Source organism: Mesocricetus auratus, unplaced genomic scaffold, assembly GCF_017639785.1.
Source record: "Mesocricetus auratus isolate SY011 unplaced genomic scaffold, BCM_Maur_2.0 Super-Scaffold_4256, whole genome shotgun sequence".
NCBI classification, from domain to species: domain Eukaryota; kingdom Metazoa; phylum Chordata; class Mammalia; order Rodentia; family Cricetidae; genus Mesocricetus; species Mesocricetus auratus.
In genome coordinates, this window is record NW_024429182.1 from 97,591,384 (window position 1) to 97,612,679 (window position 21,296).

Below are 21,296 nucleotides of genomic sequence, written 5' to 3' on the forward strand. Positions count from 1 at the left end.
GTGTGTCCCTGATGAGTACTCAGGGAAGGGGGTATGCACTTGAGTTGTCAGGACAAGAAGGAAGAAAAACAGTTGTGTTTGTAAAGCATGGCAAGACTTTCAGGCTTTCACTCACTGATGGTAGTCCAGTTTCCAGACCCAGACTTCCTGGCCCAGGGCTGATGAAAATGGCCAAATAGTGCCCAGGGAGGCTGGTGAACAGAGCTACCTCTACCTCAGCTTTGCACTGGGGAGAGGCAGGGGTGTTGATAAGGTGTGTGTGTGGTGATGCCAGTGTGGCAGCTCATGGTGTCATGTGCACACCCCTTGTCCTATGGTGAGGGGTCCCTTCCAGCTCCTGGCCTCATCTATTATGACCACTCAACCATCCAGAACCTTCAGATGATACCTAGGGTACTCCTGCTAGGGTCCTATGGCCCTGCCAGAGCTGTGCTCACCTAACTTGAGGTACACACACACTGTGCTCTGGGGCTCAGTCACTTTGCTATGATTCTCCAAGCTTGGCCAGACTTGTGATCTCTGTCAAACAAAATGGTAAGGCCATTTGAACTGGGCTCTTGTGTTCTTACTGAGAAAAGGTTAATTGGTTTGGTTCCTCTAGACTATAGCATGTCAATACTTGATTTTCACCTTGGAGCCTTTCTGATCTTGAATCACAGACTATGTCTAAGATGGGTACAGAGCATAGATGCTTCAGAACATGAAGCTGTGTGTAGATCAGACTTGGAGAAACTAGAGCCAGCAGGGTACTCCTTACCAGAAAGTCCCTGTCCTTTTCTGAGCCTTGGGTTCTCTATGCATTAAATAGCAGGCACCATGCCTTTATCTCAGGAATAAACCACATGAATGGTGAGGGGTACAAATATCATTTACATACAGGTGTGGAAAGAACAAACGATAAGAGGTCATTTATTCCTAGGTCTCCTTTTTTTTTTTTTCTTCTATTAGGTCACCTGAAGGCCACAGGGTCTAGGAAGCCTCCAGGATTCCAGCATACAGCTCACTTTGGGCCATTTAATTTCCATCTAGGATCATTTCCATCTAGGATCTGTTTCTACATTTCCCAAGTGGGCGGAATAACTGACCCTGTGGCTTGCTCTCAGGGTCAGCCCATCCCAGGCCGTGAAGTGCGTTGACATCTATGAAGCACCTGACACGTGCAAAGGTATCCTATAATTATTACTGCCATTATTATTTTGGCATTTTTCAAACATAAGACAATCTATAGCAACCTTCATCCACCTCTACAAAACCAAAGAGGGTAGGAGGAGGCATTGTAAAAAGCAGACCAACACTGGAAAACTTTGTTTTAAAAGAAAACCTGTCAGCACCCCAGAGCAGCCGAGTTTTCTCTTCCTGGTTCTGAAGTTCCTGGAAGGTCAGGAAAGTAGGAGCCTTAACTTCTGGCTCTCTGCCACAGATACTGATGGACTCTGATCTCCTGGGAACAGTCAGACTGTTTCTGAGGTCACTCCAGCTCAAGGGCTTCCATTTTTATTCCTTTAGGGGAATATGGGAAATTGGAGGAAGGTGATGTCCAAGTTCACATGAATTTAAAATGAAAATAGTTGAGTCTCAAACGTTACCAATGATCCAATTTTACACAGTAAGGTACTCCTTTTCCACCTAGTGAGGCTATTGGCTCTGCTTGTCCCAGGAGTCCCCTTTCTTCTGCTTGGCCTCATCCTTGTCCTCCTTTTTTGGTGGCGCCCATTCTTCCTTTCTTCTTGGGATAAAGGGTTACTCTCCTAAGTGCGCAGCCTCTTCCAGCCAGCCCACCTGCTCCTTTTCCTAGAGGTGGAGTCAGGCTCAGGATAAACATTCCAGATGTCTTCACAGGCTTTCCAAATAAATGTATTTCTGTTCCTGTTATCTGCCCTACATGGCCTCTGCCTAGTCTTCAACCCCCACCTTTGGAGTCCGTGAGGGAAAACAGCAGAAAGCAGCCCAGAGGTTATTCCAGAGCTCACCAGATGTGGGCACTGCTGACTTAATTTTTACAAAGCCAAGCCAATCCATCCCTTGCTAAATTTTTGTAGGCAAAATGCCAAAAGGTAGGAAGGCTGCATTTAATGCTAATTTACTATGAGGCTCAGAGAAGTCCTTTCTGCTTCCCCGGGCCTCAGTTTCCTCATCTGTCAAATAGGGGAATGGGTGAGATGATGAATGCTAAGGTCCCTTCAGTTCATGAGTATGAAATGATTATTGCTATTGTTTTTCCTTCACTATCCTGACCTTCAGAACCGCCAGCTCCCACCTGGAATGTGGTTCCTTCACTTTGGCCGTGAAATGGCACAAGGTAACCAAGAGCTTGGCCTGCCTGCCAGCCCCACAGACAGACGTGTGAGCCCCGGCGCTGGGAAGGGCAGAAGGAGAGAAATGCCACTGTTCCACTTCTGAGGGGGAAGCTCCTCAGAGTGGGGCCACACGGCTCGGGCTGAGGGTGGGATTATGCAGGCACCTGGCCTTCCAAACCCTGTGGATGCTTGGATCCCACCACCATGCAACTGTTTGGCAGGTCTGAGGTCAAAGCATCTCTGGAGGAAGTGCCAGGTCAGTTAACATCACTGTGCAAATCACAAGGTCCAGGCCAGCAATGTGGCCAGAAACCTTTCAAACCAGAGCTGAGTACCCTCTTGCCCTTTCTTCATACTACTTCCCCAGTTCCCTCCCCCCTCCCTCCCTCCCTCTCTTCCCCCTCCCTCCTTCCCTCCCTCCCTCCCTCCACCCTTCCCCAGATTCTCTGCTTTCCCAGGCTCTGAGCCTGGGGACATGAAGCTGCTGATAACATTCCTACATAACCAGGTAGTTTGTTCTTAGTCTGTTGCGATGGTTCTCAGAAGATATTTCTTTGTATTTGAACTAATCTTGCTTTAGCAAAATGACAATCTGACAGAGATGTGGCCTCCTTGTTAGCTCCAAGTTCCTACCCCAGACCTGAGGGCCACATCTGTTATGCTCTCCAAATGAAATCTAGCCTTTAGACGAACCATCGCAATAAACCTCACTCTCTGCTTGCTACTAGACTGGGATCCCAGGGACAGGATGCTCAGGGAAGGAAAGAGTGCAGAGAGGACTGGGCCTGGCCAGGTAGGAAGAGGGGCTAGAGCCAGAAGGGCAGTGGCTAAGAGGGAGGCACGAGGGGGAGGCTCCTAGGAGATTAGAAAAAGCAGCTTTTACAAAAACCAAAAATAAAAATCAAAACCATTAAAGATGCATAAAGTGACCCTTGCACTTCCGTTGACTCTTCTTGCAAATAGAGGTGGTGCTGTTAGGGGACTGCTCCAGCACCGGTGTAAGACTTGAGTAGTTGCATACAATGTGACTCCAGATCTGGGGGAGGAAGGGACACTATTAGAGAGACACTCCGCAGGCCACTTGAGAAATCTCTGGGCCCCCTTCCCCCATGCCTTCCCAGGGGAGCAGCAGGCTCTCTGTCCATGGAAATCATGTGAGCTGCTGAGGACAGTGAGGGAGCTGGGGTCAGGGTCTCTACTTGGCTACAATTAGAGCTGGTATATGGTTTAGACAAGACTTCATTTGAAGAACTGAGTCTCTAGTTAAAAGACATCTGAAGGCCACAGAGAGTATAGAATTCAGTAACAGAGGACAAGAGCAAGTCCCATCTCAATTTTAATTGGCTAAGTGATTTTGAACTGTGTATTTTTCTAAAAAGTAGAGCTAAAGATCAGAGCTACCATGAGGACTGTAATGTTTGTAAAGTGATAGCTAATATTAAGGGTGACATTAAAGAACCTTGAGTAGGTAACAAGTACCTGCTTTTATGACACCTGTGCTTCAGACTCAATTCCTGTATGTGTCCCTCCCTTCTCCCCTGTCCCTGGCCCTACTCACTTGGATGGGCTGCAGGCTTTACCAGTGCGGGGGCACATAGCTGTACGCAGGGGTTCCTTGGGCCCTGTACGTGGGCATGGAGACAGGGTGCGCCCCAATTGCAGTGTGCTGGGGTGTGGTCAGCAGGGTACCTGGGCGTCGAGAGAAAAGAGGAAACCTGAGTAACCTCTAACCCACAACATGGGTACAAGGATGGAGAGGAAGAAAGCAGTCTTTTACATGACTGTTCTTCTTGTCCCTGTACCTATTACCCCAGACTGCCTGGTTAGCAACATCCTTTCTGCACCTTACCAGGCTGGGAGACAGAATCATTATTCTTAGGAAATTTCCCTTTTATTTGCATGCTTTTCTTATTGGACACATTGAGTAGGTAGGAACGGTTATCTTTCTTGGTTCAATCTTCTACATACACACACGTAGAGTTTAAGGGCAGGGCTCTGTTCTGCCTTAAGGACCTTTCCTTCCCAGGACCTTAACAACAGGCTGGCACTGAGCAGGCACCTAGTAGCTTGTTTGTGTACTGAGCGCTCTTCCTTCAGATGGCAGCTTAGCTGGTTTTTTAAAACTTGCGTTTCTGTAAGGTAGTCACAACCCTCTGATTTTCATGCCCCTCGTGGGAGTGCCAATGTTTCTAAGGCTACACTTCCCACCTTTATCCCCAGGGTTCCTTAAGGGCAGGTCTTATCACCAGAAAGGGTCTCCAGGGACTCCTGTTTCTCTCAGCTCTCACAATTCATGATAGGAATGGTCCTTATACTCCTGTCTGCTGATTAACAGTGTGCCTATGTGTTCTTCCCTGGGCTCCCTATTGCCACTGGAGGCCTACTGCTAACATCTCTCCAGTAATTTCTCCTGATCCAGCCTACAGCCAGTTCAAACCCCACCCTGTCTCTCCCCTACTGCAAGCTCTGTTAGCTCCCTCACCTGAAAACACTCAAGCCTTCCCACAATCATGTCCTCACCAATGGTGGCAGCCACTCTTCCGCCCCAGCACCATTTCCTACAGGCCTTAGCCCTTTCCATCCTGAGAATGTATTACCACACTTTGAGCCTTCTGCTTGGCCTCCATTCACCCCTACACAAGGCCCTGCTCAATATGGTCACCTTGTGTGAAATCTTCCTTATTCCTTCAACTAATTTAGACTCTAAATTAGACCCTAAATTTCTAAATTTTAGAGGTCCCCTCCTTGGCTTCCTGGGAAGCCTCCTGCCCTAGCACATGATTTCTCATGCTGGCTGCAGCCAGTTCCATGACTGTTCTCCAGTGTGAGGGATTCCTGAAAGACAGTGAGCGGTTCTTACCTGCTGACATTGCCATGGTGGTGCCTGCTACCATGCCCATGGCCACACCGTTGGTCCTGGGAGCAGCAACAGGAGCTGGGTAGATGGCAGAGGGAATGCTGTTGGGCTGGACAACTGTGGTGTGGTGGATGACATGGGGCTGGGCGGCATACACAGGCTGTGTGTAGTAGGCTCCCTGGGAAGAGAGGCTGAGGTCACACGGGTTCGTGGAGAGAGTAGGCAGGATGAGGAGAGGAGAAGGGGCGGGGAAGCTGCCTTCCCCAGGCTTTAGGCAACCAGGGAACAGAAGCTCTGGCACAAGTCTAGGCTGGGGCTCTGCTTTGTCTCACTCTGCAGCTGGGTCAGTTCAGTGCTGTGGCTTAGCTCGGTGAGAAAAATAACGTCCCCTTCACTCTATCCTGTTGCACCCTAAGGTGGCTACAAAGAATTAGTGAGTAAGAGCTTTTTCTCCTTTAGCCTTGGTTTTAACATTTAAACTTTTTCAAAATTTGATTCGAAGGCTCGTCTACAAGCTGCCCCTAATTTAACAGTAAGGAATATAGTAAGTTTCTCAACATGGGGACACCAGAACACTGCCACATAGGCAGAAGCACTATCATCATCATCATCATTATTATTATTATTATTATTACTTTGGTATTTCAAGACAGGGTTTCTCTGTATTGTTTTGGAGGCTGTCCTGGAACTCACTGTGTAGACCAGGCTGGCCTTGAACTCACAGAGATCTGCCTGCCTCTGCCTCCCGAGTGCTGGGATTAAAGGCGTGTGCCACCAACGCCAGGCTCAAGCAGAAATATTATTAATGGCATTCACACACTGATGTGAATGTTGTTGGTTTATGTTTGTTATATCAATATTGGGTAGCATTTCCCAAGGTGTCTCTAGAGTGATATTCCCCTTCCCAGATCACATGGCTCTTCTTGGGTGCTACATTTTATGGCCTCCTGAGCTCTGGGAGCAGACAGAAGCATCTGAAATTAATTCAGAAATTCTCTGGTTTTAATAGTTAATAATAAAAGTCTCACTGTACCCTTAGAGGTTAGAGAACATAGGCTAAGATACTATGTCAAACTTGAGAAAACTTGATCCAGGCCTCCTGTTTTTCTATTTACTTACTTATCTATTTATTTTCCAAGCAGACTGGTCTTGAACTCACTATGTAGCTGAGGATGACCTTGAACTTCTTCCCAATTATAGGATTAAAGGCACATGTTGTCATGCCCTAGTTTTGTAGTATACTCTGCAACACTGCTAGTTTAAAAGAAAATGTTTTCTATTAGTTGTTTAAATACATATAAATAAGTGTGTGTGTGTTTTGCCTGCATGTATGTCTGTGTGCCACTTGCATGGAGGCCAGAAGAGGACATTGCATCTCTTGAAACTGGAGTTACAGATGGTTATGAGCTGCCACGTGGGTGCTGGGAATCAAACACAGGACTTCTGCAAGAACAGCAAGTGCTCTTAACCACCAAACCATCTCTCCAGCACCAGTATAGCTAGTTTTGGGTTTTGTTTTGTTTTTGTATTTTTCCCAAGACAGGTTTTCTCTATGTAGTCCTGGCTGCCCTGGATCTTGCTCTGTAGACCAGGCTGGCCTTGAACTCGACAGACTGGCCTGCCTCTGCCTCTTGAGTGTTGGGATTAAAGGTGTGCACCACCTCTGCCTGACAACAAAGCTAGTTTTCAAACTCCAAACATCCCTTACCATTTATACCTCATGTAGAATTGTCATCTCAGAAGAATGTGCCATGGCCATGTTGGAGTCTCAAACAGTTCTTCCCTCTTGCCTCCTATAGCTACACATTCTCCAGCAGAAGAAACCAAAATGGGGCCAATAAGACACACTAAAGAATCATTCACGCCAGGCAGTGGTGGCGGATGCCTTTAGTCCCAGCACTCAGGAGGCAGAGGCAGGCAGATCTCTATGAGTTCAAGGCCAGCCTGGTCTACAGAGCAAGTGCTAGGATAGACTCCAAAGCTACACAGAGAAACCCTGTCTCAAAAAACAAAAACAAAACCCAAAAACAAACAAACACAAGAATCACTCACCTTAGGTCACAGTGGGCACTGGTAACATACGTTGGATTTTTTTTCTTTCCTGCTTGGTTCACAGATTTTATCAAGGGAGGTGTGAGATTAAAAGAGGGGAGATCAAGACAAGTGATAGCACAGCCTGATCCAGCCAATAACTCACTGTGAGACCTCAGACAAGCGTTTCTCCTCTGCAGTCTCAGCTTCTCTACTTGTTCAACAAAGGAGTTGAGCTAGATGATTTCTAATGGTCCTCCAACATTTGGGGCTCTGCTAACCTAAATGACTTCATGCTTCACCCTTTGGAAGTGAGGCAGAGAAGGCAGTCTTGCGGGAATATTGCTTCAGTGAGGATAGCTGGCCAGACCCATGAACTCTCTTTTCTCTTCCTCATCCCATGCCACCCCATCCTTGCTGGAGGCTCCTGCAGAAGAGGTCCTCCATGTGTACCTACCTGGGCATACAAATTCTGCTGGGGGTAGGCACTTCTGATTGGATACATGGCCGTCTGATAGGGGTTGGGTGATGGGGAGTAAGGGGGTGGAGCAGTATTACTCTGGGTCGGTGGGACCTTGTATGGTGTCCCTGCAGTATATCCTGTACCAAGGCAATAAAAGAGACCTCTAGTTAGTTGGCAGAACAGCACTGCTTGAAGGCAGTAGGCACCCAGTACCAATTCCTCAAACAAGAATGGGTTGAATTCGTCTGGAAACACAGGTGAGGTCAGACAAGAGAACAGAGCTCACCCCACAGCTGTGGCCCCAGGCAGCTCCCTCAGTCCTGGTGAACACGGCAAGCATGATTTGGGGTTCTCTGAGTTTCAGGGCTCTCATCCAAAACAGAAGCTAGAACCAAATAGTTTCTACTGGACCCTTTCAGCTGACAGACAACCTGGAGTTCTGAGTTGCCTGTGTAGAAGGGCAGATATATACTGACAGATGCCCGTTTCCTTTTGCTATTTTCTTGTTCTGGTTCCTCACTTAGCATCTCAGGATATTTTCTGTTGTCAATTCTCTCTCAGTCTTACTTCCCTTGTTCTCTAACTCCTTGGTTTTTGAGTCAGGGTCTCATTATGAAGCCCAAGCTGGTCACACATGTGTATCCTGAGTGCTTCATTCTCTCTTTTTCTCCTCTTATCTCCCACTAATGAGCTTCAACAATCATAGTCCCTTGCTCTTCACAAGTTTGAAGGTTAAAAAAAAATTCAAAAAACAAAACAAACAAAATCATCACTCAAAGATCCTTATCTTCTAGGATGTTGAAAATTGCTCTGTAGAGCTGGCCTTTTCCTTCTTTCTTATGGCTTGGAGAAGTGTCACCTCTGCCCAAACACCTGAAGTTAGGAATCAGGAAGACACACAGTGACTAGAACCTAGGCTATGTCTGTATCTCAGAAGGATGGACAGAAACAGGGTTCACAAGTCAGGACAGGAATGGGGATGGTGCAGGGTAGAGCAGGGTTTTGTTGAAAGAAAAGAGATGTGGGCTTAGGTCTGGCTTTCCTCCAAACGTGGATAAATAATGCCAAACCTCTAGACTTTAGTTTTAGGAGGGGAAAGGAAAAGTTTTTAATAATAGTGTAAATGGTGAATTTCTAAGATAGAATATGTAAAAGACTTTACAAATTTGTTTTACACGCCTTTAATCCCAGCACTCGGGAGGCAGAGGCAGGAGGATCGCTGTGAGTTCGAGACCAGCCTGGACTACCAAGCGAGTTCCAGGACAGCCTCCAAAAGCCACAGAGAAACCCTGTCTCGAAAAACCAAAAAAACAAAACAAAACAAAACAAAAAAAAAACAAAAAACAAAAACAAATTTGTTTTACTACAAAATGTGCGCATGTTCGTGTGTGTGTACCTGGGGTTCCCCACATACTAGGCATGTACTCTACCACTGGACTATATCCCCCCCACTCTTTTTAATCTTATTTGAGATAGGATCTTATTATATTTCTTAGAATGGCCTTGAACTCACTTTGTGACTTAGTCTTGCCTCAAACTTTCAATCTTTGTACTCCAATCTCCCTAAGCTAGGACCATAGGCTTGCACCAACCACCAGGCTGAACAACCTACCTGTTTCTGCCACAGTGGTAGTTACAGGGACTATATGACCCTTAAACCTAAAATATCTATTATTTTGTTCTTTTAAAGAAAATGTACTGACCCTTGATTTAAAGGTAAAAAACAAGATATGAGGGTGCTGGGGATGTAGCTTCAGTAGCAGAAATCTTAGCAAAGCTATGTGTTTGATCTCCAGTATAGCAAATAAAAAACAAAGAGACATAAAAAACAACAACAAAACAAAAACAAAAAAACAAAAGCCAAAATAAAGATGTGGAGGATCTTGCCACAATTTAGTGTCTTTTCTATACAGGATACCATGAATCAGAAGCCACCTGTCTCCAAATGCACTACGTACAGAGCAGTGGTTACAAGTAGCATGGGAACTGACTAACTGAATGACTGACTGGGCCCGTGTAAATTGGCTATTACTTTCTTTCTCACTACACAGAGACAGTAGTAAGCTTCTCCTAGGGCATACAAGCACTGACTGCTCTTAAAAAACTACAAGAGGCAAGACCTAGACTGTAACGATGGTCTGTTCCAAGTTGGAACACAAACTCCAAGGCTCCAGGATTCTAAAATTTTACGATTCTTTAACAAGCCAACAATACAGGCAGCTTTCTTTTATATGCCTGGAGAACATGCTCTGGAATTTCTAGCTTTCCCAGGAAAGGTACACTACCTCATCTAAGCCACAAAAACAACCACATTACAAAGTGGGCTGTCCTTTGTCTTTGGACAAAGAGAATCAAAAGGCTCTAGGAGAATGTGGTAGAATTTGGTTTCCACATCTAAAAATAACCTTGTTGGAGAATGTTTCCCTCTCTTCATGTTATGAAACAAGACATACACGCTCAGAATACAAATCAGTATCTAAACAGCCATGGCAGCCAAAGAAAGGCTGGTTAGAGTCTGCTTTATATCTCTAGAAGTTTGGGATAGGAAGCAGAACTGCAGAGCTGGAGGAGATCTGGAGTTCTCCAACATGAGACCTTCAGAGATGAGAGATAATACATAGAGAGTGACTGCATACAGAAGCATGCTGTAGCCACGGTGCATCTCAATGTTAGCATCAGGGGCAGGAGGATCTTCCTAAGGTTGCAGAAACCACCTAAGCTCAGGCCTTTTTCCTGAGATCCTTTCGAGTTAGCCTCCTGTATTGGGAGTTTCTTCATTTGGACTAGATCATTTCAGAGGGCATTTTTGATGCCAACATTCTAAGTCCTTAGTATTTCAGTAGGACTTCTATGAGGACATCATCTGCAACCTGTCCACATTCCTGGGGAACACTTAAAATCTAGGGCTAATGTCCTGGACTTAGATGTCATATAAGTTAATGTTTATTACTTTGTGTATCTAAGTAAAAGAATCTGTTGAGTTTGTTGCAAAAACATCTCAAGGATTTTTACTCAAATAAATTTAGACCCAACTCATTCCCCGGAGGGCTAGCTACTTTGAAATGACGGCCATAAAATGAGAACTTAAGGATGCTATCTATACCTTAAACGCATTTGGGGCTTCCATTCAAGCCTCTTATATTCTGAGGAAGAACCTGTATCTTAGAAATGCAGCAAAATTTTCAAAATTGCACAACATATCTACAGCCATAGAAAGCTGGCTCTAGAGGTCAGAGTTGATGCTGCCCTGGGCAGAGCTGTTTCTGAGTTAAATGTTTCTATAGTACCATATTGGGCATCTGGTGTGCTGGCCTTTGTATCCTGTTTCACTGAAGGCAGTGTCATGAGACAAAGAAGTTCTACAACTAGATGTGCCAACTCTGCCTTATAAAGAGGTCTTGTTTATGATGCCTGCCTCTTGTTTGTCTCGGGTTCCTAGCTAGTTTTTGACTATGTCAAATGGGAGCATACAAAGAGACTGCGTGCATGAGCAAGATAAAGCCTCTGTAGCCCTCTCTTCAACCCTGCTTCTCTGTCATAAATAAATTCTGTTCAGTTGTAGAGCCCCCACTACCTTCAAAGACATTGATCTTCACATCAAGAATGCCTTTTACACTAATTGGTTTATTGATCATCAGATTTATATATGGGGCAAAGTCTGGACAAAACAACACTGTATGTCTGAATCTTTTTTTTTTTTCTGGTTTTTACGAGACAGGGTTTCTCTGTATTGTTTTGGAGGCTGTCGGTCCAGCCTGGCCTCGAACTCACAGAGATCCGCCTGCCTCTGCCTCCCGAGTGCTGGGATTAAAGGCGTGCGCCACCACCGCCCAGCCTGTATGTCTGAATCTTATCTTGACCTCTAAGTCTCCTTGTTGGCGGTTAACACTAAAGCACTGAATAAGTAGGAGGGATATCTAATTATGAACTGGCTTTAGATTTAACAAGTACTGGTTAAATTGGTGGGAATTGGTCAAAGTGTCCTCAATGTACTGTGGTACTAAAAGGCAACAAAATTTGAATGCTTGGAGGAGCTTTTGTGAGCCTGCATGAGTCAGTCAGATAATCTCAAATCCATTTAAAAAATTACAACCATTTATATATTGCTTGCTTGAAAGAGTGATATATTTTGTCCAATCTAGAAACTTGACAACCTGTCTAGGAGGGATGAGCAGGATGTGACTACTGGACATATCTGTGGGACTTTTAGAAGAAGCAAGGCATTCTGACAATCCAAACTGCCTCATGTAGGAAGGACTACCTTTGGAAGGAATGAGCCCTTATTACTAGAGATATGTGAGCAAAGCCTCGAAGGCTAGCTTACTGACGAGGGCAACTAGAGACGGAGGACTTTGTGAGAAGGAAATAGGTACATAGCTTCAAAGTGAGAGAATCAGGTCCAATAGCTAGCAAGGACTTTATAAGTGACCTAGTCCAAGGCTATCATTTTACAGTTCAAGAGACTAATAACCAAGCATAGCCATGAATTTTCCAAAGTTATATAGAATCAAGTCTAGAGTCCTCTATCTTCCACACCAGACCTCTTTCTGCTGCACTGTAGTAACTGTGCCTTTATTCACCTACACCCACATTTGTGGAGTATGTACATATCAATTTACTTTATATAACTTTAAATATGTTCATCCAGTTCTTCTTGAGAGACCTGGAAAAACTCTCGACAGCTGCCATTTCTCTCATTACTCTTTTTGAGACCAAGTCTCACTATGTAGTTCAGATTGACCTAAAACTTGCTATGTGGCCTAGGTTGGCCTTGAACTTGTGATCCTTTTGCTTCAGCTTCCTGAGAGCTGGGATTACAGGTGCTGAGCTACCATGCCCACCTCATTTGCCTTTTGAAAGAGGAAAACCAACCTCATTGAGAGGAATAAAATATTAATTTGAAAGTTATCTTTTTCCAGCTGGGCTGCCATATTAATTATATATACAGCATTAGGCACATTGCCTTTTTGAATTTTGTGCACTTTCAAAGTGGGATAAAAGTCCACTTAAACTTTCATAGGACTATAATGTTGACTGAACAAGGGGCTGATTTTGAAAGCAGAATTTACAAAAAATACACCATTCTGAGTTAATAGATTTTGACATGTGAGGACACAGACAACAGGGAGAAAATAACACTGGTTTTGTTGTTGTTATTGATAATTTCTTAAAGAAAAGAGCTCAAAGCCGGGCGTTGGTGGCGCACGCCTTTAATCCCAGCACTCGGGAGGCAGAGGCAGGCGGATCTCTGTGAGTTCGAAGCCAGCCTGGTCTACAAAGTGAGTTCCAGGACAGCCTCCAAAGCTACAGAGAAAACCTGTCTCGAAAAACAAAAACAAAAACAAAAAACAAAACAAAACAAAAAAAAGAGCTCAACATGTAGCCTTGGCCTAGAAATCACTATGTAGACCAGGCTATCTTTTATCTTACAGAGAGACCCACCTGCCTCTGCCTCCTTAGTGGTAGGATTACAAGCATGTGCCACCATGCCAGGTTTGACACTGGATATTTATTATTTTAAAAGATTTGTTCTTATCTTATGTGTATAGATTTGACTGTGTGCATGTATGTGCCCCATATTTGTGCCTAATACACAAAGAGGGCACTGGGTTACCTGAACTGGAGTTACAGATGGTGGTGAGCTGCAATGTGGGTGTTGGGAATTGAACCTGAGTCCTCTGGAAGGGCAGTCCATTGCCCTTAAATTCTGAGCTATCTCTCCAGCCCCAACACTGGATATTTTACACTTGATCTCAGCCAAGAGGCTGAGAAGCAATGACATTGGATATTTAAAAGAAAACAAATTCAATGAGTTTTCCTAGTCTACCTAGTAAGTTACTTTTCTACAACATTCTTCTAAGGGCTTGTCCAGCTCCTGCTGGCATAAATTCAGAAACCAGTGCTCATCATATCCAAAGACAGGCATTCTCATGCCCAACAGTTGCCACGGGCACGGGCACAAGTTCTTCCACTCAGTAGTTTCAAAATGATGGTCCTTTGTGTTGCCAATCAGCTGTAAAGGTGACGACATCAGTTACCTCAGGTTGAACATAACCCATCTGCTTCTGTCCATGTCATACCATGTTCCCATAGTGTAATTTACATGAACTAGGGCACTATTTCTTATATAAAGGGCAGTTTTCTTCTCCAGAGGAATACTGAGTCCTATCTAGAGACATTTCTGGTAGTGACAATGATGCTTTGCTACTGGTATCTAACAGAGAGAAGCTACAGTTGCTGCTAAACATCCTACCATGCATAGGAAAGAATTCATCTGTCCCAAATGTCAGTAGTGCTAAGGTCAAGAAACCCTGTGGATGGGAAGAGACACACAAAGCCTTCAACTGTGCCTTGATCTTTTCCCCTAAAATGAAGTAATAGTCTTTCACAAATCCAACTTCTTGGCCTGGGGTACTCCTCTCTTGCTGCTGTGGATATTAAAGCTGAGGGCATGATCAAAGATGATCATCTTTACTGAATGATAAAGCCAAATTTTTTTTTGCATGAGTAGGAGAACCTCTTAAAACAGTGTTTATACTAAAAATGTCATTTAAAAAATCCCCTTTCCTTTCTTCTTAATGAACAAATCAGTCCCAACCAACTGGAACAAGGAGAAGAAGAGACAGGCTGTATTTACTGAAAGCTGCAGAGGACGCTTGGTAAGTTCGGTTCTCGGTCCCGGTGTCCACTGGAAGGTGGAAGGTGCCTTCAGTGCCACAGGAAGATGAGTTCTGTGGCCAGGCCTGTTTCATCAGCAGAGTGGCTTAAGGGAAGACATAAGAATGGCATTAGGCAGAAGTAAGGTGTGGGTGCCACCAATTACAAACACAAAAGCAAGAGTCTTGTGCTAGACAGAAACATAACTCAAGGAGCCTGCTCAGACACACAGAATGATTCAGCCTTTTTGAGATGGGATAGTGGGTTGGAAGGAGTGCTGAAGTGAGCTTCCAACTGACTTAAATCCAAGGAAGCCTACACTTAAAACATGGGTTTCCTACCCATGACTAAAACCATGAAGATGCCCATGAACATTTCCATCTTCCACCTGACCTTCTGATCTAAAACTGTAGTATATTTCTCTACCACTTTCTCACTAACATGAAGTAACTTGGAATTCTTTAACAGTGTACTGGGCTAGATTAACTGAGTCTTAAGAATATTCCCTCTGGTCTGAAATCTTAACTGGAGGTATGGTTAATAAATTGTAGGTTGCACTGGGTATGGAGGTGCATTCCTTTAATTCCAGCACTTTGGAGGCAGAGGGAGGCAGATCTCTGTGAGTTTGAGGCCAGCCTGGTCTACATAGAGAAACTCTGTCTTGGAAAAACAAAAACAAAAACAAATGGAAAAAAAGTTGAGTTGCTTCCAAAGAGAAATTAACAAGTGACTACCATTTTACATGAGCCTTGCAGGGACAGCATCTCCTCTAACAGACTGAGCTGTGGTCATGGCAGCCGAAAAGGCCTAGGCTCTGCACTATTAGCTATTAGCTAGGCAATGAGCACTCCTTGCCAACTCCAGCTACATACCAGCCAGGGACAGATAAATATACTTTTTGCATATGTCTGTAAATCTCCTAATAGGTGCTACTGGATGTTCCACTGAGACAGTGCCTCATGAGTTAGAGATGATCCTTTGGCCATTATGAAAGTGTCAAAATTGGGGTGAATGTTACAGAAATTAGTTTGAAATCTGTAGAGACTTTCCAGGACAGCTCAAAGCTCAACTTGAGAAATTTCATTAAGTATTCTAGAAGTGGGGAATAACTTTAAAAACTTACCGTCATGGTATCCTGAGGGAAAGGAGAGAGAGGAAATGGGGGGGGGGTGCCTTAAAAAAAGAAGAAGAAAGAAACAAAGAAAGAAAGGAAAAGAAAGGAAAACCATCCTTTCAAATACTAGAGGAGACACATTTTTGGTCCAAATTTCTATTTTATGGTTTAAAAAAGGATGAATTGTTTTCTTTATAACATCTTTTACATTCTAATAAGATCTTGGGAGTTTTGGGCACGGTGTTTTAAAGTATATTAACAGAAGTGGGGCTGGACTGGCAACAATCAAATGAGGTAAGGAAAGACAGGGAAAAGGTATGTTGGTCATATTGATTCCTACAGGGTCTGCTACCTCCAGAGAGATTCTACAATGCCTTTGCTTCCTGGTTTACAACTGTTCCTTCTATCACAGAATTATACTGGCTAGAGAAGGCTGTGGATTCTGCTGTTTTTTTCTGTACTAGAATCAGAATGTAGCTGCAAAGGCTGATTTTGCTTGCATTAATGGCCCGCAATATATACAGCAAATGCTGAGGAATGAGAAGGAAATCATGGGCAGGAAAGTGACACTAAAAGGAGAATCTGGCAAGAGAAATGGAGACAGCACAACTCCATGTAGAGCCCAGAGCCTTTGCTAGACAGCCAGACACTGTTGTGTAGCCTCTGCAGGAGGAGGGAATCTGCTTTTAATAAATATCTTTGGTGTCTTTCTCCAGAGAGTGGAAGGACCCAATTAACTGTCAAAAAATCTTATCACAATATCTCCAAATTCAGAGATAGATATTCCATATGGCTGGAAGGCCACAACATCCCCAAACAACTCCCTGTTGTGTCAAATATGTAGCTCTGAGAAGCCAAATAGAGCGATTCCATGCCTTAAGATCTCAATGAGGCTCTACCAAAGACCAAGAGGTCTAAATTTGGCCGTAATAATTTGGAAAATTTAGAGGTCCTGATTTGTTCCATTTTTTTCTTCTTCTTCTTCTGAGTGGGGGTATACTTATAATTTTCATTATAAGCCAAAAGTCTGACAGTTGCCTGAAGGACTGTGTGACAATGGAAGTTAAATCAAAATTAGCCACAGAGTACTAAAGCCTAACTACACTTAGCACTGAGGGGAGTGCCACGGTGGACAGGAACACACGTGGGTTACATCACTGCACACAAGGTACTTACAGTCTACTGGGGATGCAACTCAGCCACACATCAACTAGGGAGTGAACAAGACAGCATCTCACAGTAAGATAATGTTGCACATCAATCAGGAAAGAAGCAAGTGCCATTGTGTTACTGATTGTCTTTCCTAAATGATCACTTAGGCTAAACTTTACATTTTCCAAATAAAGGGGAAATTTCTTCTGGTTTTATTATATACAGAAAGAAAACAGAATTTTTTGTATCTTTTCTTTTTGGATTTTTTTTTGTTTGTTTGTTTTTTGAGATAGGGTTTCTCTGTGTAGTAGTCCTGGCTGTTTTGGAACTTGCTTTGCAGACCAGGCTGATCTTGAACTCACAGAGAAGCAAAGGCATGTACCACCATGCTTAGCTATATCTTTTCGTTATGCTAGAATAGTTAATAATTTAAACAATTGGATAAATGTGAAAACTAAATGAAAACGAATTTTTAGCAGTCAACTTAACCTCTTCATTAACTGAATGACTGATTGTGTCTCTCTGTTCAACTCTACAGTAACCCTTTCTGATGGTGGTAGCAATGCAGAGCACAGCTGCTGCAGGAAATCAGTCCCAACTGAATGAAGCTTTTAGCAGCGTGGGGGATAAAAAGAGCTCTCTGTCAGGCAGACCTGTTTGGGATGCTGAAAAGGAACTACCTCCTAAAAATGTTTTGTCCTTTGAATTAAGCAATAATTGAATACAGGTGAATCACATTTGAAAAACTTAAGCTGTTCACTTAAAACTTTATTTACTTAATACAGATGTACAAAAAAGGACAGAGGAGAAAGACAAAAACATGTGGAGGGCTATGACCCCGTCACAGCAGACTGTCCACATCTAGCTGCTGAGTTGTTCACTTCCTAGATATGGGACCTTCACACCCTTTGACACTAGAACAATCTGTTAAGCACATTTACAAAGAGAGGCAGCAAGGGACCATCATCCTGAACCATGTACTGAGTCAGGAAATCTGAGATCTAGCCTGGGCTCTGCCATTTACTAGCTGTGAGACTTTGGGCAAGTCACTTAATTGTCTGAACTTCAGTTTTGTTGTATTGTAAGCTGGCAGTAATAATCACAGTATCGATAGATCATCAGTATTAATGATTTTTTAGTTCTGGTAGCTGTATGCTTCTATCCCTACAGCTGTGGCCAACTTCAGTTCAATCTCCAATCATCTCTCACCTCAGCCACTTTAACTGCTTCTTAATGGTTTGGATCTGTTTGTTTTAACTTGTCCCTTCTAATCTCCAAGCAAAAGCCATACTGGTCTAAGCAGAATCATAAAACTCTCGGAAACATTCTGTGGTTCTGTTACCTACAGGCTGTAGATTAAAGCCTGCATCCGAGACTCCCCTGACCCAACAATGATGATCTCTTGTGGTTTAAATTGAAATATCCTGCACTGGCTCATAAGTCCTAGCACTTGGTCTCTGATTGGAGGTGGTATTTTGGAAGGTGGTGGAACCTTTAGGTGGCAGAGCCTTCATAGAAGCAGGTCACTAGGGATCGGCTCTGGGGTTTTAAAGATGGTCCTATTTCTTGACTACTGTCTTCTTCCTGACTGACACACCTCACTCTCCAACCCACACTACTGTGCACAAACTTATCATTCCCAGAGTGTGCCAAGGAGCTTTACTTCTCTGTGGCTTTGTGCCCTCTACTAGCTCTTCTGGCACATTTGTCCTCACAGTCCACCTGGCACATGGGTATTAAGTAATCAATCACAAGTTAGAGACTTGATTCTACTATGAAATCTTTGTCTCTGCCCATTCTCTGATCACATCATCCCACATAATTGACTATCCCGGTTTCTATGAGCCTTACAGGCCTCTGTACCTGGTTGCCTTGAATATCTTTCCAACAAATTCTGAGTTTCTAGAGAATAGGTACCTTATCTTATTGGTCTTTGTATTTTCATAGAATACTCCATGAAGTGCTCCACCCATACTTCTACACATTAGATGTTCTAATTTAATGTTTCTAAACCTTCCTAATGCTGCAACCCTTTAATTCACTTCCTCATGTTGTGGTGACCCCAACCATAAAATTATTCTTGTTGCTACTTCATAACTGTAATTTTGCTATTGTTATGAATCAAAATGCAAGTATTTGTGTTTTCCTGTGATGTTAGATGACCCCTGTGAAAGGATTTGTTTGACCCCAAAGGGGTTGCAACCTACAGGTTGAAAACCACTGTTCTATTTGGAAGAATGAGGGAGCATGTACCTTCTCTAAATTCTTAGAGTCTTTTGTTTGAGTTCATACATTCTGCAGCAAACAAACAAGCAAAGAAACCTCTCATAAGTGAGTAGCTAGCACAGGTCTATAGCTAGCACCATTAAAATTATAAAAATTACAAGAGGATGGGATGTTAACATTTAAAAGAACCTGAGATCATGTCACATGAAAAACTCTATGGCCTGGGGACATTAGCAAGTTGCCCAAGATCACACAGCCCACAGCAGTAGTAAAAAGAAATTTCACAGCTCGTCTTTCTGAAAGATGTATGTACCATGTATAAAAAATTCACTTTCAACAACAAGATTAAAAGTTGGAAAAACATGAAAAGATTTTACAAAAACATCATGAGCAGCCCAGGTGAGTGTAGCAAAAGTGGCAAGTTTCTCCATGGTCCCTTACTGTCTACGACAACAAGGACCTAGTCAAGTTACACTGCTGGGACCCTCACAGGTGCCCAGAAGTTCCCGTGGTGCCTTGGGCCTGGAGCTCACACTGCCCAGAGAACTCAACTCAGATCTTTCACCCACTGGCACACTTGGCCCACACCTTTCATCATCCAGAAAAATGATCCGAAAATAAGGCCAGAGCTCAAGATCAGGATGAAGGCAACAGAATATATCTAAAGTCAACCAGGTCTTCAAACATGTCAGACTGCTAATGGAAAGGAAAATCTGATCCTGGGGCCATCTGACTGTGTTTTGGGGTCTAATAGACATAATCAAGGGGCTCCTCAGCGCCTACCATAAAACAAACAGAGGAACCACACACAGGCCCTAGAATTTTCACTCATGTGTTTGAATCAGGCAGCCAGGTTAGGGTGTGAGACGCCTTTTAGTGCCATGATCCTTCATTACTGCCCTATGGGAATGGTTCATGTGTGTCTCCAACCCATGATTTTGCACCATCAGACATGTTCCTGCATGCTATAGGAACTGCTGCTGAGCCACCTGGGGGAGCCCAAGCCTAGGAGGTAGGATTTGGGGAAGAAAGGAAAGGGAATCTACCATTGTTACAAGATAACACATTCATAGGCCATAATACAGATGAGGAAAAATAGCTCTCCTACCATAAGCTGAATGCAGGAACTGAAACTCTGTTGGATAGAAATGTTAGTTGAAATTACCACTAAGAATTTGTGCAAAGTTGTACATATTGCAGTTACATAACAGACTTGTTTCAAGATAGCAGTTCCCCCCAGGCTGAATAAGAAGCAGTGAATGGAGAGAATGGGAAGTACCTCCCCCTGGAAAGGGTGACAGACTTGCCATCCAGCAAAGTTTATTAGTTGCAAAGAAGTACCTACCTCCCTAAATGCCACAGGATCTTCCAGAGAATGGACCAAAAATTGTCTGGATATGAGCAGGCACAAGGTCCTACTCTTTGCTTGTCCATATTAAGACCATTTCAATTCTCCCAAGAACTGCTGAGGGATTTCAGGCATGACAGAGACTTTAGAATGAAGGCTCAGGGGATAATCATGGCCATCACAGGCCTCTCAGAGAGACATTCCACCTAGGATAATGTTATGCTGTACAAGGAACATGGCTATGGGGTCAGACAAATGGGTTTGAATCTCAGATACATGGCATTTTAAATCTAATTTTGAAAGTTACTTAATGTTCTCTGAGCTAAACTGGAGGCAAGAAACTCTAGCTTACAAGAAAAAGGTAAAAAGGCACATTGGCACATTTGTAACTTGCCTTTCACAGAGCTTCAATGTGCAGGTGTTTAGAAACAGATTATTTTCCCCCAAGTCTGTAATAACCAAAATGGGAATGGGAAAACTATAAGCATACTTCAGTGGCATTGTAATTCAAACGAGACAAGAGATGAGGACATACTTCCTATAAGAGAGTTTTGACATTAGTCTATTTATCCTTTTCGCTTTCAAGTTTCTATTATCAGGAACATGTTATCCCTTTGCTCCCTGGATCCTGAAAAAGAAGTCTTGGCCAGCTTTTGCCTCCTGTGAAGTTAAATTGATAAGTACTTGGGAAGGAGCCCAGGTACCCACATAGCTTTCAGAACCAATGAGAGAATCATTTAGCCCGCCTATGCATTCTATATGAGGAAATGGTAGAAAGTCCTGTCTGGATGGGGGAAGCAGGTCATGGGTGTACCCTTCAGGGCTGCATCTTGCCCAGGCTCCATTGTATTACTACTCTCTACTTCCTGTTAGCTGTGAAGTGAACAGCTCCCTTCTGCCACACATTCCTAGCACCATAATGTTCTCAAGCACATGGAACCAAGAGACTATGAGCTGAACCTTGTGAAATGGTGAAATAAAACGTATTTCCCTTCTTTTGAGTACTCTTCCCAGGTGTTTTGATCATAGTGGAACAAAAGTAACTAATAATGCAGGACACATCTATTACTATTACTTTGTTTGGGGGGTTGTCAGGTTCTTGTGTAGCTATTTTTGATTTGCTATGCAGCACAGGATACATTTTGATCCTC

General features: G+C 43.6%; 1 protein-coding gene across 2 annotated transcripts in view; it reads right to left on the reverse strand.

Moving 5' to 3' along the window:
* Nucleotides 1–2,833: 2,833 nt before the first annotated feature.
* Nucleotides 2,834–21,296, reverse strand: part of Fam168a (family with sequence similarity 168 member A) — a 121,660-nt gene continuing 103,197 nt past the window's right edge. The window contains exons 4-9 of one of the 2 annotated variants that reach the window (XM_005074006.4): nucleotides 19,906–19,932; nucleotides 14,286–14,411; nucleotides 7,643–7,785; nucleotides 5,158–5,332; nucleotides 3,856–3,986; nucleotides 2,834–3,333 (exon numbers count right to left, since the gene is read on the reverse strand). In XM_005074006.4, the coding sequence (XP_005074063.1) occupies nucleotides 3,874–3,986; nucleotides 5,158–5,332; nucleotides 7,643–7,785; nucleotides 14,286–14,411; nucleotides 19,906–19,932 (584 nt within the window). In that variant the 3' untranslated portion in view covers nucleotides 2,834–3,333; nucleotides 3,856–3,873. The remainder of the gene's footprint in view (nucleotides 3,334–3,855; nucleotides 3,987–5,157; nucleotides 5,333–7,642; nucleotides 7,786–14,285; nucleotides 14,412–19,905; nucleotides 19,933–21,296) is intronic. The other variant, XM_005074007.4, reaches the window with a different exon arrangement.